At 48.2% G+C, this 24,529-nt stretch overlaps 1 protein-coding gene across 1 annotated transcript in view; it reads left to right on the top strand.

Moving 5' to 3' along the window:
• The first annotated feature begins 6,307 nt into the window (after window positions 1-6,307).
• USP7 (ubiquitin specific peptidase 7) overlaps window positions 6,308-24,529 on the top strand; it is a 55,560-nt gene continuing 37,338 nt past the window's right edge. The window contains exon 1 of the mRNA XM_059038426.2: window positions 6,308-6,451. Within this exon, the coding sequence (XP_058894409.1) occupies window positions 6,373-6,451 (79 nt within the window). The 5' untranslated portion in view covers window positions 6,308-6,372. The remainder of the gene's footprint in view (window positions 6,452-24,529) is intronic.

The following is a 24,529-nucleotide window of genomic DNA, read 5'->3' as shown; positions in this document are numbered from 1 at the left end:
AACCTCAGGCAGCCCCGTCCCTGTCCCTGGCACATAGTGGGTGTTCAGCCTAGGAATAGTTTTGAGTGAAAGGATGGTGGGTCAGGAATGGGGAAGGCCTGGGGTCTCATCTCATTCTCTCTTAAAGAACCACCTCACAATTTCTGGATGGGAAAGTAGTTCCTTAACAGCCACTTTAGGTAGAAACTGCCCTCCCCATTTCCCTGATAAGAATGTTGAGTTTACAGAGGTTAAATCAATTTCCCAAGTTCGAGTTTGCAGGACCCCTCTATGGAACCTGGATCATCTGGTTTGCATCCTAAAGCCCATTACCCTCCCAACCTGCTTACAGCGGCATGACCTTGGCCAAATGCCTTATCTCTAAGCTCACATCCTCACTAACCTTGTGGTTGGGGGGTTAGGAGGTTGTCTTTCCACGTATGGATTATAACTTAGTTATACTGGAAAATAAGTGCCTCTGATTCCCATTTCCATTAAGTTATTTTAGACCCTGACCAAAACGTAGCTTCCAGGTAGATAAATATTTTGGGTCTCAAGAAGAAAAACCAACCGGCTGTTTATGCCAAGTCATGGCATGGGCCCTGGGAGCAGCAAAATGTTTTGCTCAGAGAGTAATGATAGGGTGACGCCCCTCCCTACTTGGCTCTACCTAATGACAAGGCAGATGGTCCAGCGGTTCCTGTCTCCTCAGTTTTCTGTCTCTTCCTCTGGTCACTGGTTTTGGAACCAGAGTAGGGGTTGTGAAATTTCTAAAAATTAGCAGTGATCAGAAATAGTGCCCTAGGGGCTTCCCTGGTGGCGCAGCGGTTGAGAGTCCACCTGCCGATGCAGGGGACACGGGTTCGTGCCCCGGTCTAGGAGTATCCCACATGCTGCGGAGCAGCTAGGCCCGTGCACCACAACTACTGAGCCTGAGCTCTAGAGCCTGCGAGCCACAACTACTGAAGGCCGTGCGCCTAGAGCCCGTGCTCCACAACAAGAGAAGCCACTACAATGAGAAGCCTGCGCAAAGCAACGAAGACCCAATGCAGCCAAAAATAAACAAATAAATAAATAAATTTATATAAAAAAAGAAATAGTGCCCTAAATCCTCTTGCCCTTTGGAGTTCTCTAACAGATCCTTTGAGGCATCTTGGCATTAAAGCTCCCAGGAAGTAGGCATTATGCAGCTGATACACTTCTTCAGAGTTCTTCCCCAAGTACCCCTTCTGTGTGCAAATGTTTTCTTTTTTAAAATTAACTAATTTATTTATTTATTTATTTTGGCAGCATTGGGTCTTTGTTGCTGCACACGGGCTTTCTTTAGTTGCGTTGAACGGGGGCTACTCTTTGTTGCGGTGCGCAGGCTTCTCATTGCGGTGGCTTCTCTTGTTGCAGAGCACGGGCTCTGGGCGCGCAGGCTTCAGTAGTTGTGGCTCGCGGGCTCTAGAGCACAGGCTCTGTAGTTGTGTTGCATGGGCTTATTTGCTCCGGGGCATGTGGGAGCTTCCCGGACCAGGGCTCAAACCCATGTCCCCTGCATCGGCAAGTGGATTCTTAACACTGTGCTACCAGGGAAGCCCGCAAATGGGTTTTATAATTCCACCAGGGGAAGAAGAAAACAGGCTAGCACAACCCTCTGGAATAATTGAGTCTGGGCCTTCTTGCTAGGCCTCAAAGTGCACTGGTCTTGCCTTTTTTTCTGGCCACCCAGCTTGAGGGATCCTAGTTCCCCCACCAGGGATTGAACCCCAGGCCCTCGGCAGTGAAAGTGCAGAGTCACAACCACTGGACCCCCAGGGGATTCCCGGTCTTGCTTTTCTAGTAGCCATGGTGGCCTAGGAATAACTTCTCCACCCATCATCCACTCCTCCATGAAAGATGGGCAAGGCAGGAAAAGAGAAAATAAGTGCTGTTATTGACTCCCTATGAAAATCCATCTGAGAAGCCTTTAAAGCATGCAGGCACTCTTTTCTACCTTTGTATCCCAGACAGCCCCTAGCTCCTAGCAAGCAGTTAGCATCAGCTGAGGTGAAAGCGTTCATTCAACCTTTATTGAGCATCTGCTATGTGCCAGGCACTGTGCTAGGTGCTGAGGACAGAACTGTGAGAAAGACAGTTTCTCTCATCGAGATGCTTGTAGGATGGGACACATTAGTTATGCGTGTTCATTTTTTACTGCTGTGCAATAAGTTATCACAAACTTAGAGGTGGAAAATAGCACCCATGTATGATCTCATAGTTTTGTAGATCAGAAGACCAGGCCAGCTCCAATGGGCTCTCCTCTTGGGCTTCACCAGGCCAAAGCCAAAGGGTGGGCTCTCTGACAGCTCCGGGGAAGAGCCACCTCATTCAGACTGGTAGAATTTAGTTTTGAGGCCCCCGTTTTCAGGCTGGTGGCTGGGGACACCCCCTTGGCCTGCAGGGGCTACTCTCAGATCCTTCCATGTGGCTCCCTACATCTCAATAACAGAGAACCTCCTCTCATCTGTCACATCTCTGCCTTCCTCTTCTGCCACCACAGAAAACTCTATTAAAAGACCAATATGATTAGGTTGGGCCATATCAGATGGTCTCTCTACTTAAACTTGACTGATTAGCAACCTTAATTTCATCAGTGTAATAGAATGCAATCGTAGGAGTAGCATCTAGGTTGAAGGTCCCTTGTAGAACTCTGCATACTATGCTATGTAACAGTTATTCAAAAATTATTCAAAATGTGGTCCAGTGGTTAGGACTTGGGACTTTCACTGCCAAGGGCTGAGGTTTGATCCCTAGTCCAGGAACTGAGATCCCACAAGCTGCACAGAAAGAGGGGGAGGGGAGGGGGAGGGGGAGGGAGAAAGAAAGAAAGAAAAGAAACGAAAGAGAAAGAAAATGCTGGTAAGTACTATGAAAAAGGCAACCAGGTCCCAGGATGGAGTGACTGGGTGGATGGGTGAGGGGCCTATACTTGAGACAGTCTGCTTTGCTGGTCCCTCTCTGTATCAACCTCTGACTATGGCCCAAATCTGTTCTATCCCCACCTTCCTAGGTGGCCTCCAGGCTCTCATACCATCTCCACACATCTTTACCTCTAGCCCAGACTCCTGTTGAACTAACTCCTTACCCACCTCCGTATGGATAATGTCTAACAGGCATATCAAATGTAATACAGTCCAAAAAAAAGCAAAAATACAAATAAAAACAACAAAGCCCCCCAAACTCCCCAAAATGAAGCCAAAAGAAACTTACTCTTAATTTGACTTCCAACCCTGTGCCTCCCCCAGACTTCTCCCCCATGTTAGTAACTGGCACCATCATTCACCCAGTTGCTCAAGCCAGAAATCTGAGAGCGATGCTTGATTCTTCTCTCTTCCCTCCCACTCAGTTCCAGGCTCTCAGCAATTTGACCTGCCTACATACTAACCCTTTTCCTCCATCTCCACCCCCAACCCCACCCCCAGTCCATCTCCAACTCTCATCTAGACTATGAACAGCTTCCACTCTGGTCTTCCTCACTCATTCTCATCTTTTAAAAAGAATTAGTTGGGGACTTCCCTGGTGGCGCAGGGGTTAAGAATCTGCCTGCCAATGCAGGGGACACGGGTTTGAGTTCTGGTCCTGGAAGATCCCACATGCCGCAGAGCAACTAAGCCCGTGCGCCACAACTACTGAACCTGCGCTCTAGGGCCCGCACGCCACACCTGCTGAGCCCACGTGCCACAAGTACTGAAGCCTGTGCACCTAGAGCCCGTGCTCTGCAATAAGAGAAGCCACTGCAATGAGAACCCTGCACACCGCAATGAAGAGTAGCCCCCACTGGCCACAACTAGAGAAAGCCTGCGCGCAACAATGAAGACCCAATGCAGCCAAAAATAAATAAATTAATAATTTATAAAAAAGCAAAACAAAACAAATTAATTGTATTGAGATCTGACACATACCACATAGTTTACCCATTTAAAGTGCACAGTTCAATAGTTTTTAGTATATTTGCAGAGTTGTGCAACCATCACCAGAATCAGATTTAGGATATTTTCATCACCCCCAAAAGAAATCCTGTACTTACTAGCAGTCACTCCCAAACCCTTAACTGTCCAGTCCTTAATCTATCTCACATCTCTATAGGTTGATTTTCCTGCTGTGGACATTTCATGTAATTGGAATCATACACTATAAGGTCTTTTCTGTCTGGCTTCTTTCACTCAGCTTGGTGTTTTCAAGCCTCATCCATTCTTCATTGCCAAACAGTATTTTATTGTATTGGGTGTACAACATTTAATTTATCCATCATGCGAGCTATTCTTTTACTCTTATTCTTTTTAATTCCCTGGTTGGTTTTGAACCCAGTGATGAAGATAAAGTTGGCCAGTGTGGAACCCGATAGGCACCTTTATCACTCCCTGCCACCCCTTCCACTGCCAGAGCAGTCCTTTCTGCCCTCCCCCAAGTCTCTAGAGAGCTGGAGAGAAGGATTCCTTTGCATCTGAGAGCTGTTCATTAGCATTTGAGAGAATCTGTGTGAATAACAACACGTCTTCAGAATCTGGGGGGGACCCAGGGGCTGGGATTGATTCCTGGTGAAGTAGCTCCTTCCCTCTTGTCTGCTTACTGCTTTGGTCCAGCAAGAAATTCACTGGTGGGAAACCTTTAAGTATGCAATGCTGGGGGGTGGAAGGGAGCGGAATCTAGTCACATTTGAATCATACATTCATTCAACAAATATGTATTGAGTACTTGCTATGTCCGTCCCAGGCATTTGGGATACCACAGTGCACAAAACATTATTTTCTGGGCGGGGAGATGGACAGTGAAATAAAGTGGAGAAAACTGGAGAAAAATGCAGGGACAGGAGATAGGGAGATAGAAAGTGGGACAGGAATCACAATTTCTTGGTCATTTGGGGGCAAAATTATATTCTCCCTTGAGACGGTCACTTAGAGGTGCACCTATGTAGAGATGTGTATCTTTTTCTTCCATTCTCTTCTTTATCCACATTGCCTTGGTTCTCATCAAAAAGTTGAGGCCCCAATCACCGGTCTCTCAAGGATCGGGAATGACGGAGGCCCTGGGTGAAGGATCTTAGCCAAACTGGGCTGATATGAAGGAGATAAATTAATGCCAAAGGAAGAGCTATTTGGGTTGGTTTTGAGGGACCAAAACCTGGTTTCTGGTTTGGGCTATAGTGAGAAAAGAAGTTCTCGTACGCGAGGTACTGGGTGAATAAATAACAGATCTATTAAAGGGAGTAAATAACAGTGCCAGCAAGTGCTGATCCGCGCTGGCCGCTCATTCCGATCCGGGTCCTCTTCTCCGGAGTCCACGGGCGATGTCAGCTACCGTCCCGAGGTCACCCGTCTGCGGGCAGGGTTTCTGCCCCTACCCCCGACGGCCGCAGGGGCTTTCTGGGTGACCAAATGCCCAGTATGGGGCATTTGCCGGGCCACTCGCCCCCTAGGGCTGAGGCACCCAGTCGCCCACATCGGAGCGCCCCCGGGCCCGGCCGCGAGGCTCCGGGCGGGCACCGAGGACTGGCACCCGACGATAGGCCAAGGCGGGCCGGGCGAGTGGTGCGGGGGGCGCGGCGCTGCGGGCCGCGGGCGGGCGGGCGGACCCAGAAGGCGGCGGCGGCGGCGGCGGCGGGCGGGGCGCTCCCTGCTCCGCCTCCCCGCTCCGCCCTCCCGCTCCCGCTCCGCCCTCCGGCTCGGCGCCTGCCCGCCCGCTCCCTGCGCCGCCCGCCCGCTCTCCTCGCTTGCTCGCTCGCTCTCGGGCCCCCCATGCGGATGTGACATTTCACGCCGCCGCCATTTTGAGAGCGAGCCGAGCCGAGCCGCCGGGCGCCGCGTCCGCTGCCGGAGCCCCGACGACGACGCCGAGGAGGCGGAGGCCGCAGCGCCTGGAGCGCGGCCGGCCCCTCGCCCGCCCGCGCCGCCGCCGCTCCCGTCGGCCCCAGGCCCCGCAGGCCCGCCGCGGCCGGCCAGGCCTCCTGCCCGCCGCGCCCGGCCCGAGGCGGGGCTGACTCCGCGGCCCCGGCCCGGCCGCCCTCCGCCCCCGGCCGGCCCGCGGCCCCGCAGCCCCGGCCCCGGCGGCGGGAGGCGGGCCCCGCGGCGGCGGCGGCGGCGGCGGCGGCCGCAGCGAGCGACGAGGCCGCCCGGCCCGGCCCGCCGGCCGCCCGCCCGCCTCGGCGCCGAGATTGGGCGAATCGCGAGCAAGTACGTGCGCGTCTCCCTGCCGCCGCCGCCCGCCGCGGGCCGCCCCGGGGCCGCCGCCGCCGACGACGCGCGGGAGGAGGAGGAGGAGGCCGCCCCGCCGCCGCCGCCGCCGCCGCCGCCCCGGCTCGCCGCCACCGCCCGCCCGCCGGGCCCGCAGCCCCGGCCCCCGGTCGCAGGCGAGGCCCAGGCCGCGGCCGACATGAACCACCAGCAGCAGCAGCAGCAGCAGAAAGCGGGCGAGCAGCAGCTGAGCGAGCCCGAGGACATGGAGATGGAAGGTGAGGCCCGGGGGCCGGCCGCGGCGGGGCCGGGGGGCGCCTTCCATTGTGGCCGGGGGGAGCCGCGGGAGCCACGCGAGGGGCTCGCCATCTTTAACCAGGCCCCGGGCGGCCGCGAGTCTCGGCCTGGCCGGCCAGAGCCGGCCGGCCCGGGCCGGGCGAGGCTGCACAGTCATGCCGGGCCCGCGGGCGGGGGGCGGCCGGTGGCCCCCGGCCCGGCGCATTGTCCGGCCCGCGGGACCCGGGCGGCCTCGCCGGCACAAAGCGCCCGGAGCCCGGCGTTGTAAATTAGAGCGCTCCGGCCGCGGAGGGATGCGGGCGTTTGCGGGCTGCTGGCGGCCGCTGCGCGCCCGGGTTGGGGAGCCGGGCTCCGGGGACCGTCTCCCCATTGGGGCGTCGCGGGGGCCTGGCTCTGGCGGGTAAAGTCGGGGAACCGGAGACCTCCTTGGGCTCGGAGCTCTCCCGCACCTGCTCCCGCGCGCTCCCCGGCGGAGCCCACTGGGGCTTCGAAGCGGACCTCCAGATTGCTCCATAACAGCACTTGCTGGCGTCGGGCTTCATTTAGAAACACCTGCAAGGGACGCAGATGTTCTCAGCCTTTGGACGGGCCCAGAGTTCGGAGTCAGGCGCTCTTCGTTTCTGAGTTAGCTATATTTCGGGGAGTTTGGCTATGTGCGGTGCAGTCAGCCTCCGGCCAGGTGTGTGTTTCAAACTACGTGAAACCCCCCACCCCCCGCCCGACTACCTATCTCTAAATCCACCCTGACTCCAGAGGTAACTTAATTTTCTGCCCTTGTGCCAGCAGTTTTCCAGGGTATCCTGCTTTGAGATACAAGGGGCATGGTAATAGAGGTTTGATGCAGAGGCACTGGACGCGGAAGGGTCTTGGGTTTACATACCTCAAAGCGGACTTGGTGGTTGGAAGGCATCTTTTATTTCTCGTGGCCCCAACTACTGAAAAGGGCAAAGTCTAAGAAGTCTAAAAAGAGAGTCCTTACCTATTTCGAGGTGGACGGACAGGCAGGAATAAAAAGAGTGCCCCTGAATGAACGGGGCATTGAATGTTCTTGTTTTGCTTTTAGCCAGAGATCTTGGGGTGTGGAAATGAATGGGGGTGTCAAGGAAGCTCAGGTGAAGCAGCATTTGTCCTGTGGGGTGGCTGCACTTGTGGGGTGCTGCACCCTGGTTGGTGGGAACTCTTACCATGATTGGTACTCCCCTGTGAGTAACGTACTGCCAATAATTGGATGTGCTCTGAAAAAAATGGCCTGCAAGGTGGCAAAAGGCGAAGCGGTGGAGATGCCTGCGGAAGGCACTTCCCGCTGGTACCTCAGTGGCCAGTAATGGGGGACAGGAGAACCCAGTCTATGCCAAGGACCAGGCTGTCGATCTCACTTGGCCCTGGAAAGGCAATAACTTCGTAGAGTTTTTGTCACGTGTCATTAAACAATTAGGTGAAGGAATACATTGCTGAGAGAATTATGTATATTCCTTTTAATGCCTCGTAAAAAGGGATTGCTTTTCAGTTTCCTTTTCAAGTTATCCCCCAGTCGAGACAAAAATCCACTAGTGCTAGCATATCCGTGTCCCGCTTATGTTGTCTTAGCAGTTTTTAAGCGTTTTGAACACAGGTGAGAGCCGATCAGCATGGACCCCACTGCATAGTGTATTTCTGGTACAGAACTGGGTGTCTGGGGAAATAGTCATGTCCACAAGTTTCAAGGGTTTTTCTGTAAGACTAGAGAGTGTTAAGTGGAGGAAGAGTTTTCAGAAGTCATGCGTGCTTTCAAGACTACTTTTTTTTCCTCAAAGACTTTTGTTCTCATATCCAAGTTTTCGTTGGAAAAGTCGCCCATAAAATCATTAATCTGCAAATTTACTGGCGTCTCAAACTGGATGGCAAAGCTTGTAGTTTATTATTGCTGATTCCGTAAACTTCAGTCTTCTTTTGAGTGGACCTCAGATTCATTATCCAGAGGGTACCTTGTCTTTGTAGGGCTTATGGTCGTCAGCACCCTGTGAGCTGCTGCAGGTGTGCAGTTTAAAAAGCTGCCCATGTCTTAGGCAGTCTCTTTCAGCCTTTCTTAGCCTTCCCACTCCGAAAATGTGGTGTTAGGTTTATACATTGTATTATAGGACCAGAAAGTGTGAAAATCCTTCCTATTAAAAAGTGAGAGGGGTGGGATTTAATGACCATCAGCTCTGCTTGGCTTCGTCTGCCAGGCTCTGTGAGTGACTCGCACCTGCTTGTAGTTCGCCTTGGTTCCTGTAGACTCAGCAGCTGGAAGCTGTCAGGGCTCCCTCTGATCAGCTTGAGGAAGGGAAGCTTTGTGGATGAGGAGCATTTGCCCGCCCCTCCTGGGCAGGGCAGTTTCGAAGGAGCCGGGGAGACTGGTTTGGTTGGCGGTTTTTTCCTGCGGACGGGTCAGGTGTTAGTTTGCTCTCTTGCTCTGCTTTGTAGGGGGTCACATTTGCTTTTGACTGATCCCTGCACATCTGCTGGAGAATAACAGTGCTCAGGATTAGTTATTTTAAAAATGTCTTGTTTTGAGCCGATAGGAAAGTTATGAAGGGTGAAGAGCAGAGAGGGAAAAGATGGGAGGGGGGGCGTGGGGTATGGTGGCAGTTCAGTGGGGTTGAGACCACATGCTTCCTTCCTGTGAGGCCCGTGTAGGTTTTCAGGTTGGGAGGCAAAAAGCACCATGGAGGTGGTGGCCTTTGTCGGCCTGGCTAGGAATGAACATGCTCCGCAGTTTATTCACTCTCTAACTCAGAGGCAGTGCAGGCTGAGGGGCTGCAGGAGGGACCTGCAGTGGCCTCTGCCCTCTTGGTACTTGAGAGGTGATAATCTGGTCTGTTACGCCCCCTCCGAATCAACAGGAAGTTTTCCCAAGGCCTGGCTTCTGCATAGGCTGGCTGGCACAAATGTCAGTGCCTTGATGTTTGTTCCCTGGTGTGGCTCTGCCGCCCATGTGAGCAGTCTCTGTTTCAGAGGGTAATCTTTGAGACTAATGGGCACAGACAGTTTTGGTTGACTTTTCTACAACACTCAGGCCACTACTATCAGGACACCAAGCTGGGAGCAAATCAATGAGTCGTCTGCAGTTTCTGAAAAGAATTGATCACTGACTTCTGTGGTTTTTGTTTGGGGGGCAGCAGTGGTGGATTTCTTTTTCTTTCCAACTTGTGTGGGTAGATGGAGTTTCAAGTTACTTTTCTGCTAAAGCAGGTTTGGGAGTGGAAAGTGAGTTCTCTTGTACACGTGTACCCAAATAAACTACACTTGGGCATTTTATTATATCTAAAACATCGCTGTAACAAGACAAAAATCAAATAATATGAGAATATTGATTTTCCTCTCACATTAGCTTTGGTTGGTAGAAGAACTCTACAAAGTGAGAATCAACTTGGAGAACCCAGAAAAGATCTCTGAGACACATAGAAGAAATTAGGCCAAACCTAGAAACATCTGACTGATGTGAGCCTGTCAGGTTTTGATGGGACTAGAAGTTACTTTCCAAAGGCATCCGCCCTCCTGATTCTTCCAGGCTGCTGATTTTGGCTATCTGTAAACAAAAGATTGTTAACAGCACATATTGGAAAAAAGTGTATACCTTCATCTTGTTTTTTGGGGGGTGGGGTGGGGGCGATCAGTTTTGTGGAAAGGAGGAAAGAAGCCACTGAGTTAACTCACGGTGGGCCTGGTGAGAGAGTACAGGCTTAGCGCCAGGCCTGAGTCTGAACGTGGACTTTGCCGTTTAATTGTTGTGTGACCTCATGCATGTTGCTTAAGCTCTCAGTGCCTCCATTTCTGCATCCTTGAAAAGGTGGTCTGTCGTATCCTGCAAGGTTGTTGTGAGGGTGGAAGCACAAAGCATGTGTGAAGTGCTGGGCACAGAGATAGTAGCATCAGTGTTCACTCATGGTGTTGTGATGGTAAAAGGGTTGCACCTGAGGCAGGGATGGGCACAGGTTATCAAGCATAGTGCACACAGGTGGGGCAAGTTGACTTTCCTGGTTCTCCAGGTAATTATATTCTGACATGGATTAGGAAGAAAACTGACCAGCCTCAATCTAAGCAGCATTGTTTATGAAATCCTAGGCTTGATGTGCCTAAACAGATATATAAGGTTAATGGTATATAATATTTTAAGAAAAACATAGTGGCTGATAGAGGAGTGGATAGTGGATTTGGTGCGTTGTGACACCGCTGCCGAAGCCTGGTCAGCTCAGAGGCCTTCGTGATGAGAGTATTCTTGCTCTAGTGTTAGAGTGTGTAGTAATGAATTTGATGAGGTTGCCAACCAGGTTGTAGCAGGGAAGCCAGGTTACACGAACCTCCAGACTTTGGGAGTCGGCCCTGAATTCTTGTCTCTAAATCCCACATCCTGTTACCAAAAGCCCTTTTGGTTTTCCATCCACCACCCTAAACGAGGCGGCCCCTGTTGCCTCATGCTGGAACTTGGCAATAGCCTTCTTACTGGTCTCTGCTTCCACTCTTCCTAGACCCCACACAGCTGTCTTTTCACTGCCCTGCTTATTAGAAGGACTCAGGTGTGCTGCCTTCCTCATGCAGGTAGATGGGTAGTCGCACAGCCCGGCCTCTGCCATCAGGATCCTCAGTCAGCCTGCTTTGTGCTTCAGGCTCTGAGTGCACACACACTTGCACTGCATGGGGTGTAACTCTGGCTTTTGGGCCCTGTACTTGCACAGGTAGTGTCTGTTTCTCCTTGAATGCAGACAGGACAAGAGACCCCAGGAAAGTGATTCAGATGCCACCTTTTCCCTAAACTTTTCTGGTGGTCTCGGCCACTTGCCTTGCATAAGAGCCATGTTTTGCCCCATGAGCTACTTGTGAGGTTGCTCTTGTGTACTCATCTTCCTCACCTCTGGACTGTTTGTTCTGAAGATACCTATCTTATGTTCCTTTTTTGTTAAATGTGTTTGTGGGAGACACTCATTCAGGAAACAGCAATTTTAAGGCAAAACAGTAGTGCAGGAGATGGCTGGCTGGCAGGGTGGTGTGTGAAAGACAATGCCAAAGCCGTAAACCAGTATTGCTTTGATAGCTGCTAATTCAGTTTTATTGCCTTTAACGTAAGTTTCTTCAAGTGGCATTTTTGATCCTTTTGCAAGGAAAAGTTCCTTTTCCAGACAAGGGTATGATGGACCTTACTGAAGTTTTCTATTGAGTATTTTAAAATTTGTTATTGTTTCTGGTTTTTTGCATGAGTAGTATATAGCCTGGGTACTTCTGCTTGATTTCCAAGGCAAAGGAATTTTAACTCTGGAACCGAGTTGTAGCAAGGTATTTCTTGACATGTACTGTGACGGTTAAATGTTAAAATGTCACCTGCTTCAGAAACTTCTTGTTCTGAACTAATTTGGACTTAGGCAAGTTGGAGGAAGCAGGATTTTTAAGTGTCTTGCGTAGGCAAGAAAGTCAAGTTATGCCATTTTGGTAGTAACTTAACACATGGCTCGGCCAATGAGAAGTCAGATGTGTTGAAATTCTCTTGAAGAGAAGCAGGCCTACTGAGCCTTGGTGATTTAAACTTGGAAGTTGGACATGGAGGTAATTAGAAAGTTTGTTGTGTAGGGAAATACACTGACCTGGACTAGATTGAATACTTCCAGAACTTAATGATGACACTAGTGTGAGCTAGCAAGAGCCAGGGAGTAGGGAGGGGGAGGGGCCTCCGGGGGGCACGCCTTGGGGGGGAGTAGTGTCACTGTCTTCAGTGTTGGACAGAGCAGAGCGCTCCAGGGTATGACGAGACTGGAGGGCTCATTGACTGTGTGGCTGGGCCCTCGATAGGCTGAGCACGTGCTGCGTTGTCACCAGCTCGGCTGGGACCACTGTTGTGCGGGCACAGCTGTTAATATTCTCAGAGATGCCCAGGTGTCCTTCCAAGGAGCCCAAGTCATCTGATCGACCTGGGGTTTATCTTAACAAATGTGAGTGCGTGCTGTATCAGAGTCTCACGGTGGTGGTCCTCCCTTCTTTTTGGGTAATTTGAGAATCTGCAAGATAAAGAGAAGGAGGTTCCCTTCTGTGACCCCAACAGTTCCACCTGATTTTCCTGCCTGGCATAGAATATTCAAAACCCAGGCCCTCCCTGGGTTCTGATTCCATGCTAGTGACTAGTTGGTTTCCCTGACATCTTGATACTGGGAGGGCAGTGTCCTGTACGAGGTACCAGCCTCCAGAATACTGACCAGAGGAAGGTCTAGCTCTTGCAATAAGTTGTTGAGCTGGCCTCTGCTTTGGAAAGGAGCTGTATGAGATTGTTGGGGTGACCTGTAATGCAGAGTGTGATCACACCCAGGGTGTGGCCACCAGTGTCTGGGTAGAGATCTGACTTCTTGGCTCCCTCCTGCCTCCCCCCCCTTCATGGTACTTTCAGAAAGAGTTGAGGGAGCTTTTCTCTAGGGTATAGGCTGAGAAAACTAACCTTACTCACCTGGAGTGGCAACTGCATTTCATCAATATGACTTTGGGGAATAAATTACATTTCAAGGCCCTTAATTGACCCTGTGTAATTGCTGTTTTCAAGTAAGGACATGTAATGCTCCTTAGCCTGTTTGCATGGTTAGAGAGTCCAGCTCCTCCTCGTAAATAATGTAGGGCAGGTAATTTTTTTTTGTTTCTTATTGAAGTATAGTTGATGGGTAGGTAATCTTGAAGTGCTTGATTCTTAGAGTTGGTAGTTTATGTCAGCTAGAAGGAGAAATTATTCAGCCAAACAAAGTGTGTGTGAATTGGTTAAAAACATTCCTCAATCCCTATTGCTGTTTTATAACCATCATGGATGGGCATGGAAGAATAATCCCCCAAGAGTCTCAGCCTTTTCCTCTTCTGTCTTTAGCTTGTGAGGACAAGAGGGAGAACAGATATGGGCTGGAATGCCTGACCTGCAGAAGTCCACAGAAGTAGCTGGTGGAGTGAGGTTGCTGAGCTCTAACCCTAACCCTGCTCCCAGTGGTGGCCAAGGGGCGGCTTCTGACCTGTGTGATATCCTGCCTGTGCTAGCCAGAGGACTCCTCCCTTCTCTAAAGCACTCCAGGTCTCCTGCTGCTACCCATGAGAACAGACTGAGTCTGTTTTCCTACTGAGACCTGGATTGCTTGAGAATGCCAACTCATTTTCTTATGGGGGCAGAGGAGAAGACATGTGGGGTAGGAGGATGCTAAGGGTTTACCCTGCAGTGTGCAGTAAGGTAGCCACCAGCCACATGGTGGCAATCACATTCCTTAATTGACTAGCCACGTTTCAAGTATTCCGCCGCCACCTGTGGCCAGTGGCCACCACATTGGACAAGCAGATACAGCACATGTCCTACAGGGCAGACAGTGTTAGTGGCTGGAGTTCACTGAAACAGTCTGGTTGGATCCTTAGCTAGAGGGTGTTTCTGGTAGCATTAGTGTCACACTGGATGTTGGAAAGATACAGTGTGTCCTGGAAAAGCTAAATTAAAATGAGTGAATAAATAGTTCCTGGGCAAACTCTACAGAGCAGGCTTTCTTCGGTTATTTGTGGTGAAGAACCAGTTTTGTTTTTTTTAATTTCCAGTCTGTTGTGGACAATTTCTTTCTGTAATTTGTAGACATGCAGTGTAAACAAATTGTTTAAGAAGTGAAATAAAGTACACATACACAATGCAAGCCCCAGGTTGTTATGAAAGTCACATTTCAACAGTTATTGCTTAGAACAAACATGCAGGGAGGATTTGCAGAAACTGTTCGTGTTCATTGCAAGCGTGTATAGGCCATTAATATAAGGGAACGTGCTATTGCACTTGTAACTTTGTCATTCCACCATGGTAACTGAACAGTTTTGTGTGAAATAGCAGTTCCCCGTATTAAAAGCTTATTTGCACATTAGTTTTTAAAGTAACAAATAATCTCGCTTCCTGCTTGGATGGATGGCATCCCTGCTCCTCATAGAGAATGTTGATCGAAGTCATTTCGATGTTCGTTTTACTAATATGCAAGTGAGTCCAGTGCTGCGGAGGTATACCCCTGAGATTGGGAGCCATCTTCCAGCAAAATGTATCCGTAAACAGCTCCAACTCTGTCCTACAAACTAACATCTAAATTATGTTTCCTTGAAAGAAATGGGTTCTGGGTCCTATTGACTTGAGTTGCAGTTAACCAGTTAACCCTAAACTCTTACAAACTGTAATGGGGTCCTGTGGGACACATGACACCACACTCCAGTTTGACAGTGCACCCACTGGCCCAGGCTAGGATGTTGCAGGAAGTCAGGTTGCTGCAAGTCTCCCCACTTGCTCTGTTTCGGTGAGATCCGTGGAGGGCACCTGCTCGCAGGCTCTGTGCAGGCACCTTGGGCTTTGCCACCCCCGCCCCCTGCTTTCTCGTCCAGATGTCCCCGAGCACCAGGCCTCATGGCTTGCTTCTGACTCCACTGTACCCTCGTGGCAGCAGAGCTGTACTTGCTGTGCACTCGCAGAGCCTGGTGCAGGGCTTCTGCTCACAAGATAGACATTTATGCAGACCCTCCCGACTGGCAGGTACAGGGCTGGCTGCCCCCAGCACTTGAGTGAAGGCTCTTGGTAAACATGTGCCAGGGAGGGCTGTGATGGGGGGGGCGGTACTGACCTATGGTGGGAAAGGGGTGGGTCATTGGATGCTTCACAGAGGAGGGGACACAGCTAAGTTTGAAAAGAGGGAGGGGTGGTGTGCTCAGAGGCAGGAGGTGTAGAACAGCATCATGGGCTTGGGATCTAGAGGGAGAGGATCTGTGGTCCCCAGAGTAATGGTCCACAGAGATGTCTGTCCTAATCCCTTGGAAGCTGTGACTATGTTACTTACCTGGCAGGGGATTTGGCAGGTGTGATTAAGTTCAGGATCCCTAGACGGGGAGATTATGCAGTGTTATTCAGGTGGACCCAGTGTAATCACAGGGTCCTTAACCCATGAAAGAGGGAGGTTGGAGTGGCGTGATGTGAGAAGGCCATTGCTGGCATTGAAGATGAAGCTGGAAAAGGCCAGGAAGCAGATTCTCCCCTCAAACCTCCAAAAGGAGCCAGCCCTGCTGACACATTGATTTTAGCCCAGTGAGGCCCATTTTGGACTTGTGACCTCCAAAACTATAAAAGAATAAGTGTGTAGTGTTTAAGCCAGTAAGTTTGTGGTAATTTGTTCAGCAGCCAACAAAACTAATAAGGATCCAGGAAGGTGAGTAAGAAGCAGTAGGTGGGTGTCCAGTAAACTGGCCTTGAACCTTAGAGAGCTGCATAGAGGCTGGGAGAGCTTGGCAGCTACCCCTCCCTGGGCCAGGCCCCTGGACATGAGGGCTGTGTCTGTATCAACTCATTGGCTCCTTACCACAACTCTGAAGTAGATGTGGCATCATCCCCATTTTATAGCTGAGTGAAAATGCGCTGAGCAAGTTAAATAACCTACCCAGGGTTGGTGGCAGCGGTGGGATTTGAACCCAAGCCATGTGGCTTCACAGAAATTTGCGTCTCATCAGTCAGTAGACACTATTTGTTGTGAATACGTTGTTACTGCTTTTTAATTTAAGCCGCTGCCTTCTCCCGCTAAACCACTGCCTTCTCCCGCGTTTCTTATCTCACCACCCAAGTGGCAAAGCTGCAGTTGGGCTGCTCAGTCTGAAGATTTTTGTGTGGTTCACCACATGCTTTGAATATAGAAAGTAGCTCACTGCCGAAATCAGCCGGGGCCACCTTATACTTCAGCAAGTGGAATATGGTGGCAGAAGCAAAATAGATGTGTTTTTAAAGGTAGATGCCTCCCTTCTTTGAGAATCAGGTATTCAGTAATGCGATCCTAAGCTGAAATGAATCATCCCTAAAGCAAACCATTCAGGGCTCTGGGCATATGGAGAGATTTAAACTTGAGAAGGCTCGAGCCTCGTCTGCCAGGGCTCAGGGCGAAAGCGTACTGCATTTCAGAGACCCAAGTTCTGTGGAGCTACAGGGTCAGACCTCAAGGCACCTTGTCCACTCAGGTCCTCCTGTCACCTCACCCCCATGACCCTGCATCTGCACATGAGCAAACTGAGGCTTCTCCAAGCCAAGCCACACAGACAGCACCAACCTGGCTGTACCTCTGCTGTGTCTTGAAGTCCTGACCAGCTGCATTCCTCTCCTCCCTGTCGCCTAAATCATCTGTTTCTTTCTTAAGAGAGCAGCTTTCACAAGGTGGAAGGAAAACAGGGTCGGAGGTGCCAGAGCCCAGGATTGCTCAGCTGGGTAGGGGTTGAAAGAAATGAGGTCCTAAGAGGCCAACCAGTCTCCTCGCTTCACTGACTTCCAGCTAGTTGCTTGGTGGTGTTTCTGTGGCACATGCAGAATATCTTCCTTCTGGGCCTCTTTCCCTGACAGTGAGTTTTAAAACATGAGATAGATACATACACACAACTTTAACAAACTGCTAATGCATTCATCGCTGGGTTGGTGAAATTGAGACCTTCAAGCCAGTGGATTTGGGGTGTCTGGAGAAGATGCAAATAAGCGAGGTAACTCTTGGGCATCCTAGTAGGGGGGACCACCCAGAATGCAAATGATCCGTAGAGGTGACTAGTTCAGCTTCAAGATGTGCGGCGGCCAGCCACACAGATTCACACACTGCCATGCACGGTAAGGACAGGCGGTCCTGGTGGTGGCTGTGATGGTTGTGGGCTCCTGCAGGATGCCCAGGTCGTGGGGATTGTGATATTACAGGCATGGTCCCTGGGAGCTGTCAAAAGTCTTCAGAATTATTCTCAAGTTGGTCATTAATTACCTTGAGGGCTATGGGGAAGAGGGAAAATTAGTACTACAATTCTGGAAGTTTTCTGTTATAGCCAGTATTTCCTTGGGAATCAGAGGCTATTATTTGAATTTTCTATTTTGATGAAGTTAAAAGTCCTGTACTTTTTAAGGCCTTTTGTTCTTAAAATACTGGTTTCATTTTGGGTATGTTATCAGAGGCCTCTTGGTCACATAATTTTGTTTTAGAGCAGAAAGCAGCTATTCTACCCCCTACTCCACGGGCTAAGAAACCATGTCTCTGGTGGCTTGAAGTGATTTAAGTAAAATTAAGTAAACCCTCAGGTCCTACGTCTCACTAGCGCTATTTCAGGGGCTCCATAGCCACCTGTGGCTCATGGCTTCCATATTGGGCAGCACAGCTGTAAACCTTTTCCATCATCACAGAAAGTTCTAGCAGCCAGTTGCTGCTCCAGACCCCGCCTGTGAACTGGGTTTAGCTTTGCCTTTCTAGAAGACCGCCTTGGAGAGGATTGTTTAGAATAACAGAAAACCAGGCATTTTCTTCTGCAAAAACATGGGAAGAAGGTTCCCCAAACTGGCTCAGCACAGCGCATACTTGGCCCTTCGCCTCAGATCGCTGCTTCAGGCACTGGGCTGGGGGGTGGTTTACAGAGATGAAGAGGTGATAGGTGTCTTTGTGGGGGGAGAGTCAGCAGGATATAGATGGGTCATGTGAACATGTAATTAATGCAGGATAGAAAGCGATGAATGCCACGAGAGGTGCAGAGAGAGGGCTCTGGAAGTAGGGGAGAGCAATTATGTCTGGGTGCAGAGGAGCAGGAAGGCTCCTGAGTAGTACTGGCAGTGGCCGGAGGGGGTGGTTAGGATTTGAGTTCTGGGGGATTTGAGGTGAGAATGGCAGAGGTAAGGCCTTTGGGTAGGTGAAAATAGAGGCCCCTCTCTGATTCCTGCTCATGTGCATGGATTGTAATGAACTGTGTTTCTTTGCTCTTCTCCCCTTTAGACTTTGAGGCCGGGGAGCATTCTATTCTCTACACCTTGAACAGCAGTTTCTACCAGATAATTGAACGCATTGCATTTTTATATTTTAGTTTCAATGGGACTGGAACGTACCACCGTGTTCAATGCCAAATAACCTTAATTTTGCCTACTTTGGTAACCATTATAAAGGGTTAGATTTGCACCTGCCCTTCTATAAGTCTTTGTGGAAAAATGTTAGTAGTCACCATGAATTTTATTTTTATTTATTTATTTATTTTTTCTAAAAAAATTTTATTTTTGGCTGCATCAGGTCTTAGTTGCCGTACACAGGATCTTTCCTTGAGGCACGTGGGCTCAGTAGTTAACGGCATGTGGGCTTAGTTGCCCCACGGCATGTGGGATCTTCCCGGACCAGGGATCGAGCCCATGTCCCCTGCATTGGCAGGAGGATTCTTAGCCACTGCGCCACCAGGGAAGTCCCTATTATACTTCTTGTTGTCAGGATCCTGGGACAGTTTTAAAATTGGTGAGAACCCCAAAGAGCTTCTGGGTAGGTGGGTTATAGCTATCATTATTTGCCAAACTAGAAATTAAAACAGTCTTAGTTATTCATTTAAAATAATAAACCAGTACATAGTAACACATTTAACATACTGCTTGTTTTGGGGTTTTTTTTTTTGGCCATGCTGTGCAGCTTGCAGGATCTTAGTTTCCCAACCAGAGACTGAACCCGTGTCCCCAGCAGCGAAAACACTGAGTCCTAACCACTGGACCGCCAGGGAATTCCCACATTTAACATGCTTTTTATAGGAAATATTTTCTAAAACAAAAATTTAATGAGGAATGGCATTGTTCATACATTTTGCAGATTTCTTTATTATCTGGCTTGATAGAAGACAGCTGGATTCTCATATTTGGTGCTGTCAGTTGCAATGTAAATTTTACTGGAAATATAAAGCAAACCCAGTCTTACAGAGGTATAGCCTTTTCAGGTAACTGTGGCAATTCTTTCATACTACATCAAAATTTGGTAGCTTGTTAAGGTTGATTACAACATGCAGTTTGAAACCCTATGATTAACTTATCGTGCTTTATTACATTAAAATTTATTGGTTTGTCTTGTACTTTGAATGGAGCATTTCTAATACCATTCATTGGTCATTTGGAAAATACTGATTCACAAAGTTATACAGATCTTTTAATTGTTGGCATATTTCATTATACAGTTACATTAAAAAGTCCTTAAAATACCACATTCATGTGTGTAACAGCCTACCTAACTAGGTACAGGGTTGTAGTTAACTCCAGAAAGCTCACTGGCACAAAGAGAGCAGTGACTTTTGTCCTGTATGTAAGAGTCTTACTACTATCTGGCAGAGGACGAAGATGGTTGGATGATAATTAGCTAGTGGCAGGGATGGGCAGCAGGCAGTGTTGGGTGGTCCCCTGCAATGGGAAATTGTCCTCTGGTCCCCCTCCCACTTAAAGGTGTATGTAAGATGGTCCTGTTAAAATGAGTAACAGATATTGTGTGAGAATTCAAGGAGAGCGTGGTTAAACCAGAGGTAATTGTGATTTTGATTATTTTGTTTTCTGTTCCTCCATTATGGCCAGCATTCCATTTGTTTATTGTTTGTGTCTTTCCCCCCATTTTCTCCATTTTCCAGTGGCTTGTGTGGAACAGTTGGAACTCTTTGGGAATCGGTCTGAATTTAAACATAGCTTATGAAATAGCACACCTTATTTATGTATGTGAGTTTACTGGAGCAAAGGGTGTGTCTGACCTCCCATTTTCCTGGCTTTTTGACGTTTTTGACTCCCTTTCTTCAAAGAACAGGAGCTGTGATGCACACATTTGTGTACAAGACCACCCGAACAAAGGTCCTGAGGCACAAAGATTCAGACCTGTATATCTTTTATGCTCTCTCAGTTCTCTTTTCCCAAAAGGTTAAAGATCTGAACCCATATCCTGAGGCAGTGCTTATTTAAAGAGTCAGTAAATCATTTCTTATTCTTCTCCCTGCCCTCCAGGTATTTTTTCCCTTTGTTTTTCTTTTGTTGTTTTTTTTGCCTTTGGGGTGAATGGCTCTGAGTTTCAGCACAGGTGTAGGTCTGTGTAACCACTGCCCCAGTCAGGACCCAGAACATCCTCTCATGCTGTGCTGGTCTTGTCTCCACCATGGCCGTGCTCCCCATCCCGTACAGGTTTGTCATTTTGCAGATGTTGAGAAAATGGAATCGTACAGCATGTAACCTAATCCGTAGTTGCTTTTTATTGCTGCTTCCATTCTGTTCCACGGAGGGACACCTGGGTTGTCTCCAGTTTTTGGCAGTTACAGACGAAGCCATTATAAATACCCGTGTTCGGGTTTTTGTGTGAACATGAGTTTTCATTTCTCTAGAGGAAGGTATAGGGTTGTTGTGTGAGGTATACTTCGTAAGAAACTGCCACCTACTCCCCAGGTGCCCGTGCCCTCTCCCACTCCCACTGTCCCGTTGATCCTCATCCTCGCAAGCCTTCGAGGGTCAGCACTTTTTCACTTTAGACATCCCGGTAGGTGGGTAGTAGTTTTAATTTGCATATATCTAATAGCTCATAGTCACACATCTTTTTATGCATTTATTTGCCATCCCTATACCCTCTATGAAGTGTCTGTTCAAGTATTGGGGGTTTTTCTGTTTTGTTTTTCTGTCAAGTTTGGAGAGCTCTTTATATATTTGATATAAGTCCTTTGTCAGTTAGGTGATTTGCAAATATTTTCTCCCAATCTGTAGCATATCTGTTTATTCTCTTAACAGTGTCTTTCAGGAGAAGTCCAGCTATCAAAATTTTTTCTGTGGATCTTGCTTTTGGTGTTATGTCTAAGAATTCTTTGCAATGTCTCACGTGATTACTTCTAAAAGTTTTAAAGTTTACATCTATGTTCATCTACGGTCCATTATCAGTATTTGTATAAGGTGTGAGGTTGGAGTTTTTTGGGTTTTTTTTGTTTTTTTTTGCCTATGGACGTCCAACTGTTTCGTTACTGTTTGTTGAAAAGACTGGTGTCCCTTTCCATTGAATTACTTACACCTTTGTCACAAATCAAGTAGTAATGTTTACATGGGCCTATTTGCAGACTCTCCTGTCCCATTGATCTGTGTCTACATAACACAGCACCATCTTGAACTGAAGCTTTAATAGTGAGTCTCAAAATCAGGTAGTGTAATTCTTCAAACTGTGTTCTTTTCAAAATTGTTTCACTTACTCTGCTGGATTGTGATTGGAATTGTGTTCAAATACACCCATTAATTTCGGGAAAGCCGACACCTTCGCTATGCCTTCCAGCCCTTGAACACCATATGTCTACTGCTCCCATGACTTTACCTGGGAAACTAGTCTTCCTCCCAGGAACATTTAAACACTTTCTTTGGCCACTAGTTTTTTAGAAGGTCTTGAAAGTAGGTGTTCCTTGACAGTCCAGGTGGGTCCTCTCAAAAGGAGGGTAAGGCCTGAGTGGTGGTCTGCTGACACCAACGTGGGGAAAAAAAAACATCAACCAGAAACAACTTGGTCCTCTGTCCTAGGCTGTACTGTTTGTGGCTTTATACAAATAAAGGAACTCATTTGAAATTGGCTGTGCTTGACTAGTTTTTAAAAGTTTTAGTTAGCACAATCACAGTATGTTTAAAATCTCTCCTCTACTTCTGACCTCAATCCTCAGCCCCCACATTTCCTTGTCTTTTTAAGTAGTTCTAAAGAAAATCCAGGCATTTAAGAGAGGATGCTGCCATTTGCCCAGGTGTAAAAGACCTTCAAGGTCACAAATAATCTAGGTAATCCCTTTGTTCTGGGATCCTTTTGTTCCCACTCCCTCCTGCCCCCAAATGGGCAGCTGCTGTACCCTTTTCTTTCTCTGATACAACTTTTTTTTTAAGTCTTTATTGAATTTGTTAAAATATTGCTTCTGTTCTGTTTTGATTTTTTGGTCTTGGCATGTGGGATCCCAGCTCCCCAGGGATGGAACCTGTACTCCCTGCATTGGAAGGCAAAGTCTCAACCACTGGACTGCCAGGGAAGTCCCCACTGGTACAGCCTTTATGGGCTGCTTGAGGTGGTGTCAGGCCTTAGGCAGTACTTTGGTTGTGCCTTTCTGCATCGTGCTTTGCTTTGCTTCGCGTGTGTGGGTGGTTTTACCTTTATTATAAAGGCAATACATATTCACTGTGACATTAAAACAACATGGAAGCAAGAAGACAAGAAAGACTCCATCCCTCAGTGAACATAATGTACTTAATGTATGATGGGTGTTGTCCTGTTTTTCGTCCCGTCCACATGTACAGCTTCCTTCATTCTGTAAGGACATTCTGCTAATTGATTCCTCTCTTGGTGGGCATTGTCCCTTAATATAGGTTTACTTTCTTTAAAACTACATGAATGTAGAGTGAATTTATGTACATAAATAAATTTTGTAGATAAATGGGTTTTTCAAACACCAAAAATGTTTAATATTTTTAGAGAAATACTGCAGAAAATGGAACACTTACACCTGATTCAGTTGTTCAATGTACACATCATTCACTATACCGGGCCCTCAGACAGCTGTGATTTGTGGAACTATTTGTCCCCACTCATAATAGCCCGTTTCTGTCCAGTTCTTGTCTCCCCCCACCCACCCAAATACAGCTTTATTGAGATTTCATATATCCTGCAATTCACTCATACAATTCAATGGCTTTTAATAAATATGTTCACCCATCACTACAGTCAATTTATCACGCCAAAAAGAGACCCCTGTACTCCTTAGCCATCACCCTTCCACTCTCCCTCCCAGCTCTAGGCAAACACTGATCTGCCTTTTGTGGTTGTGGGTGTGCTTGTTCTGGACACTTTATATGAATAAATGGCGCCATACAATATATGGCCCTTAGAATTAATGGGCATTTATGTTTTAAGTTTTTTCTGTAAAAAATGGTGCTTTAGTGTAAGAATTATGCTTGTATATATCTGGGCATGTATGCTAGTTTCCTTGGAATGGATATCTAGAAATGGCATTTTGAGTGAAAGAATATTTGACTTTGGTTTTAATAAATACTGCCTTTGGGGAAAATAATTTGACTATAAATTTAGACTTTAGCCATTTGACACCACCCATTTTGTGATGTGAGACCCTCAATATCTATGGGCATTTCCAATATTTTTCACTGTTAATCTGGTAGATGAAAAATGGTGTCGTGTTAATTAGGAAAGTTGAGCAGATTTGTTATTTGTATTTAAGAATTTCTCCTTGTTGTAGTTGCGTTGTCTCTTCTTGATTTTAGCATCTCTGTGTGTTCTGCATATTGATCCTTTGGCTCCTGTGGGTTGCTGATACTTTCTGCCTTTATTTATCCTGTAGCTTCTGTGCAGCTCCATCTCTGCTGGGCTTGCTGGGACTTGTTTTTCCTTTCCACAGGTGGACTGCCCTACCCAATATAGCAGATAAGACCAGATGTATAAGCAAGCAGCACGGACATAATTATAAGCTCTTCAGTCGTGCAGGGTGTACACCCCTCTCCGTGCCCGGCCAGTGTTCACTCAGTCATCAGTCATGGTTTGTGGGACAGACATGATGGCGGTTAGCATGATCCTCTAAAAACAGATGATTTTTACATAATGAAGCCAAACTGAAGACCTCAAACAAATAGTTTTATTTAAGGAACACAGATTTATACGTGGCCTTCCTTGGGGCTTTATTTTCATATAACTAATTTAAATCAGGATTACTTAAGAGTATAGAGCTGTCGGGTTTCAATACAGAGTCTACTTTGAATCCTCAGACTCTCCCCAGGGCAGGACCCGAGAAGTCCTGGTTTAGCAGGGCAGGACCACCACCCACAAGTGGGCTTTCAGCTCCCTTCATGGGGCAGGCATGGAGCCAATTCATATAAAAATCAAAATAAAACCAGAACACAGTTGTGGTATTGACTAAGCCATGGACGGTTTCATTGTTCATATGACTGAAGGAATTCAGAGAGTCACTGGAGGCAGCCCTGCCAACTTGGCAGGAGCAAGATAGCCCAAAACCCACACCTCACGCACATCCTCCACAGGGCAGCAGAGGCGCTTCTGATGGGGCTCTGCTGCCGGTGATGATGAGGACAGGCTTGATCAGATGGCTGCCTGGGGCTGGCAGCCAGGGTCCAAGCACCGGCACCATCTCAGTTCTGACCCACCTGTTTTTGAGTGTCACACTGCTTTCAGGGCCACCGGTGGTTTCCTCTTCATTTGGTGGGACATAGGCTTGACATGAGCATTCGGAGATTTTCAAGGCCCTGCCCACTCTCTACCTGAGCCTCGTCTCCCACCTCCTCC

Source organism: Kogia breviceps, chromosome 14 (genome assembly GCF_026419965.1).
Source record: "Kogia breviceps isolate mKogBre1 chromosome 14, mKogBre1 haplotype 1, whole genome shotgun sequence".
NCBI lineage: Eukaryota > Metazoa > Chordata > Mammalia > Artiodactyla > Physeteridae > Kogia > Kogia breviceps.
Note: the sequence above shows the minus strand (reverse complement) of the source record. Positions and strands in the feature narration are given on the sequence as shown.